The sequence below is a fragment of the Glycine max genome, chromosome 6, assembly GCF_000004515.6.
Source record: "Glycine max cultivar Williams 82 chromosome 6, Glycine_max_v4.0, whole genome shotgun sequence".
Classification (NCBI taxonomy): Eukaryota; Viridiplantae; Streptophyta; class Magnoliopsida; order Fabales; family Fabaceae; genus Glycine; species Glycine max.
This window is the reverse complement of record NC_038242.2, coordinates 14425034-14430744: the sequence shown is the minus strand read 5'-3', so window position 1 is coordinate 14430744 and position 5711 is coordinate 14425034. Positions and strand designations below refer to the sequence as shown.

Genomic DNA, 5711 nt, shown 5'->3' with positions numbered 1-5711 from the left:
TATCTCAAAAAAATCTAATCATAAAAAAATAAAAAAAATGTGTATTTGGATAACATTCAAAATCATGATAAATCATAATAAGTTGAATCAACCTTGATTTTGATAAAAAAAATTATATGTTTGGATTATCTTCAAAATTGATAGAATCAATTTTAATGGAAAAAAAAACTAGGTAGAGTTAAAGCAAATAGAAGTAAATTTTACTTCTTCCAAAATTAATTCTACTTGAATTTTAACTAATTTACTTTCACATCAATTCACTCATGCATATGTTTATTATTTATTTCTTAATTTTAAAATATAATTAAATATGTCAAAATAAAAATATAATTAAAAGTATTGCTAGATTTATTTAATTTTAAATATAATTTATTTAATTTATCCTCACACTTATATCTTTACTGGTGTGATAAATCTTATTTTCTTATCTATTTTATCCAATTTCATTGTTTTACAAGAAATATTATTCTATTTCAAAAGTTAACATATTATACACATATTTTCTTAATTTGAATTATCTCTATTTAATTTTAATTTTTATATATAAAACTAATTATAATAAAAAGTGTACATAAATATTAAAACCCAATTTTGATCATTATACCTTCAAAATTAATTTTGATTAAAAGCATTCAAATAATATATTTTTTAAAAATCACTTATTTATAACCTTTTATCCGAATAAAAATCACGTTATTTCATGATTAATTCTGTGAAATTAATTTTATGAGGCTAATCAAAACGCACACTTAAGCTCATTTAATAAAAATAATAGAATCACATTGACGTGAGGCAGAAATCGCAAAAAAGGGTATAGCGTAATCCATGGCACAGTATCACAGGTCATACGCCGGTCATGTAGGTGTCACCCACCCGACCCACCTACTTCACTTACCTTTACGTGCCATTTTGCTCTTTTTTACCCTTCTTTCAACCCTTTATTAAAACCCTATCTCGCTCGCACTCACCCACACACCATCCGTTCTAGTCTCAACTTCTGCTCTTCCAACTCCTACAACGCTTTTCTCTGCACTCATGGGTAAGCAAATAACCACCACACTCTCACGCTTTTCTTTCCATTTTCAACTCTACCGCGTTTCGTTTCTCTCGATCTGACATTTTTCTTCTTTCTGTTTCTAAATGAATGGCATGGATCAGGCAAGGTCAAGATCGGAATCAACGGTAAGTCTTCTCCATCCTTCGATCTCCCTTCTCTTCCTTCATATCAGTTCAACTATTTCTCTACTTTTTCCATTTCCTCTCTTTTTCTTAATTTAAATTTAAATGTAACAGGATTTGGAAGAATTGGCCGTTTGGTTGCCAGAGTCGCTCTGCAAAGAGACGATGTTGAACTCGTTGCCGTTAACGACCCTTTCATTACCACCGATTACATGGTACGCTAACCACCTACTCCGATTTTCATCCTTTTGTTCTCTGTAACTAATCAGAAATAGAATAAGAATAGCTACTATCTCTGTGTGTTACTTTTTTTTTAAGTATTATTATTAGTGTTATTTTTTTTATTTTAAATCTTAGATCTGATTGTTAAGTGTGTTGGTTGCACATGTAGACATACATGTTTAAATACGACAGTGTTCACGGACACTGGAAGCATCACGATGTCACCGTTAAGGACGAGAAGACCCTTCTCTTCGGTGACAAGGCAGTCACTGTTTTTGGACACAGGTTTTTATTTTTCACTTTAATTTTTCATACTGTTTATGATTGTTGTGTCTTGCGTCTAAACGTTGAGTGTTGTTTTCTCTGTGAACTCAGAAACCCTGAAGAGATCCCATGGGGGTCAACTGGAGCTGACATCATTGTTGAGTCCACCGGAGTTTTCACCGATAAGGACAAGGCTGCCGCACATTTGAAGGTTTCTACTTCAAGCACTGCCTGTTACAGCTATTAACTATTTCCATGCGTTATTCTTTGATGTGCTCTATGTTTCAAGCATTGTGTACCCTAATTCTGCTGCTTATTTTTTCAAATATGTTTCGAGATTCATCGTTTTTATGCTATGTGCATGCACCTGTAATAGTAAGTGTAGGGAAAAAAGTTAATTTGTCTGTCTTTTTATTAACCCAGGGTGGTGCCAAGAAGGTTATTATTTCTGCCCCCAGTAAGGATGCCCCCATGTTTGTTGTTGGTGTTAATGAGCACGAGTACAAGCCAGAGCTTGATATTATTTCCAACGCTAGCTGCACAACCAACTGCCTTGCTCCACTCGCCAAGGTTCCATATTCTGGACAATGGAACTAACACGTTGATTTTGACTATTTGACTGTTATATGTAGTCCTAATTGTTTCTTGTCTAAATTTTGCAGGTTATCAATGACAGGTTTGGCATTGTTGAGGGTTTGATGACCACTGTTCATTCCATCACTGGTGAGCCTATTGCTCGCAATTTGATTGGTTGCATGCCTTTTACTGTGTTACCTATTATGATATGTCTTGCATATCCGGTTTATGTTTTTGTTTTGTAAACCAGCTACCCAGAAGACTGTTGATGGGCCATCAGCCAAGGACTGGAGAGGTGGAAGAGCTGCTTCATTTAACATCATTCCTAGCAGCACTGGAGCTGCCAAGGTGAATATTTTATATGATATGTTGTGTTGTTTCTTGCTCGTGAACACTTAATTTTCATTGTTTAGTCAACACTTTTTTGGTTTTACTGATTCCTATTTTTCTGTGCAAGGCTGTTGGGAAAGTCCTTCCTGCTTTGAATGGAAAATTGACTGGTATGGCATTCCGTGTTCCCACCGTGGATGTCTCTGTTGTTGACCTCACGGTGAGGCTGGAGAAGGAAGCCTCATATGATGAAATTAAAAATGCTATCAAGTAATGACAGAATTCTTTGATTCTCCTCTAATGATATATGTTGTGTATTATTGGGTCTTAAAGCAAATTTTCATTACTTGTTATTAATAAAGGCCTCCATTTTGGGATTGGTCCTTCTCAATTGTATTGTCTTATATAATGTTGTCTTTCTCAGGGAGGAATCAGAGGGCAAGTTGAAGGGAATTCTTGGTTACACTGAAGATGATGTGGTCTCCACCGACTTTGTTGGTGATAACAGGTATAAATTATGTTAACAGCTGTAAAGTTATTGAACACAATTGCCTTTTTTAAGTTGACAACTTGACATTATTCATTTTCTTGTTAGTGATTGGTCTGTTAACCTTTTTTTTAAATTATTGTTCTAGATCAAGTATTTTTGATGCAAAGGCTGGAATTGCATTGAATAAGAATTTTGTGAAGCTTGTCTCTTGGTATGACAACGAGTGGGGATACAGGTAATCCACCTTTAACCTTGCATGTGATAGTGGGTTAGTGTGTCACTTGATCTATATTAGGGTTATTAAATTAGGCCAAAAATCTAATCACGCGAATTTCAGATGCTTTATTGTTGTTAATTCAGCTAGATCTAACACTAATACCTTCTGTGTGTGCCTGGTTCTGCAGTTCACGTGTCATTGACCTGCTTGTAATCGTTGCCAAGAAGTCTTTTTAATTAAGGTGGTTCTAACATTATGTGCTGGTCAAGCTGCGATTTAGTGTCTTGCTCGTGCAAAAATTGAGAAGTATGAATAAATCGGTTTCCGGAACCAGTGTTGTTACCCTGTTACGAGCATTAAGCTCTTTTTTGTTGCCTCTTCTGTGTAGGGGATGGAGTTTTTTGGATTCTTATATACTTGCAGATGTACTCGGGCTTTATTGATTCTGATAGCAGACATTTTCCCTCCATTTTTCATCCATGGTTCTCGAGTGTTTGAACCCCCCTTCCTTTTCTGCTTTGAATTAAAGATTCGTGTTTTATATATATCTCGCCACATGTTTTAAAATTTTTTATTACAAGTTAACGTTTTTTGGTTATTGCTGGTATAGTTTAGATTGGGTTAGTTTATATTAAAATTTATTTAAAATATTTGAAAGTTATTATAAAATTATTATTATATATTACTATTATTATTCCTTAAAATTCAAGGTACGCCGAACATTCATTTATAAAATGATGTATGAGGCAGCTTTTCGAATCAATTGGGTAAATATTTGCCCATCTATCGTTCAGACTCCGAAAGCTTTACATCTTATGCTACATTAGCATTTCTCTGCCCCAGGCCACACATAATTTATTCATTTATTTTCATTCTATTATTCATCAAATTTTTCTACTTTGTTATTTCTATTTATCTAAGCTAATGCGTTCACTTTATTTTTATTTCCGTTTTTCACATTTATTTTCTACAAATTTAATTGTAGCTCTCTAGAGAGTATAGCAGCACAAGAATTTCTTGTGGGAGTTACCTTGTTATTTTTTTATCACTTAACAAAAAAATCGATCATTCTTTTTTTTTTCTCACACAACAATACAAATATTTTATATTTACTGTTCATTTATTTAATATTTTCTTCCCATTATCCATTTATATTGCTACAAAAATATAAAAATGTAGTTTGTTTTTTTTGTTTTTTTTTATTATATTAAGTTTGATCTCTTATTTTTTAAAAAAAAATCATTTTAGTCCTTTTATATTTTTAAAGTGAGACAAAATAATCTTGTTAATTGATAAAGCAATAATCATTTCTACTATTGGAAAACAATTTTCAATCATTTTTTGATTTATTTGAGATCTATTTAAATTTACATATATAAAAATTAAAGTTCAAAAATTGGGTGAAAGTGAATCCATCAAGGAATTGAAAATTTGGAAAAGAAAATCTAATTTCATATTCTTTTTCGATTGCTCTTAAGATTAATTTTTCAAGTGATTTTTATCATGATTATGACAAATCACCCAAGTTATTAAGTTAAACTTGGCTGGTTAAAAATTGGCTTGTTTGGTAAATGGAGTTCAACATCAACCTCTTTTTTTTTTTTAGCTCTAACTTGTTCAATTCAAGATAACTTGATTTAGTTTGTTTGCTCTGATTCAATTTAAAATTATTTTTTATAGTTTATGCAAAATAAAAATTAATATGAAATTAATATATCAATTTAATAATATAATATACGTATAATTAAAATTTTATTTATTTATAAATAATTTTTATGAAAATTGTTTTGAATAAAATAAATAAAAGTATATATATAAGTATACAATTTAGTTGATTTATGAATTAATCCCTTTGAGTTATAAATAGTTTAAGATTAACTCTTTTTTTTTAAAAGAGTCTAACTTTTGACTCAAGTTCAATTAATTAATTGTCGAATCAAGTCTTCAAATATGTTGGAGTTGGTTAAATTAATTGTCGGTCCTATAATAATTATGTTTTATTTAAGCATAAGTTGGATTTCATTTTTATGTAAACTAATTTAATAAGACAAGTTTTACATATTAAATTGGTCTAAAAAGGGTTTAAAATCGTGTTTAAAAAAATAATCATTATTTTGAAAAATACTATTTTGATTCAATTTAATAATATAAAACACTAAATTATATTTTTTTTAAAGATAAACTACTAAACTAAATTAAAAGTGCATTTTAAACCTACAAATATACTTGACAAGCCAACACACAAAAGTATAAAACTCTTGTATAATCATAAGTTCACAAAATATAAGATATGTTTATTTTTATATTAGGTAGAATTGTAATTTTGATTTCTCTAATTTTTCAAATTCATGATTTTGATCTCCTTGATTTTTAATTGTAATATTTGGTCTCGTAATTTTATAAAATTGCGATTTTAAACCCTAATAGGTTATT

General features: G+C 30.5%; 1 protein-coding gene across 1 annotated transcript; it reads left to right on the top strand.

Annotated features, from left to right (window-relative positions):
- Positions 1–794: 794 nt before the first annotated feature.
- LOC100783902 (glyceraldehyde-3-phosphate dehydrogenase, cytosolic) lies at positions 795–3821 on the top strand. Its single transcript, XM_003526927.4, has 12 exons — positions 795–1039; positions 1159–1182; positions 1294–1394; positions 1571–1686; positions 1777–1876; positions 2089–2235; positions 2328–2388; positions 2492–2589; positions 2699–2841; positions 2996–3079; positions 3207–3296; positions 3466–3821. Exons 1-12 carry the CDS (start codon positions 1036–1038, stop codon positions 3512–3514), a joined length of 1017 nt encoding a protein of 338 aa, XP_003526975.1. The 5' UTR covers positions 795–1035; the 3' UTR covers positions 3515–3821.
- The last annotated feature ends 1890 nt before the right edge of the window (positions 3822–5711 follow it).

Bases quoted from the DNA above. Each gene is read 5' to 3' on its own strand.
- LOC100783902 (XM_003526927.4), top strand. The intron at 1,687-1,776 runs GTTTTTATTTTT...CTGTGAACTCAG, and splicing joins GTCACTGTTTTTGGACACAG to AAACCCTGAAGAGATCCCAT. The intron at 2,590-2,698 runs GTGAATATTTTA...TTTCTGTGCAAG, and splicing joins GCAGCACTGGAGCTGCCAAG to GCTGTTGGGAAAGTCCTTCC.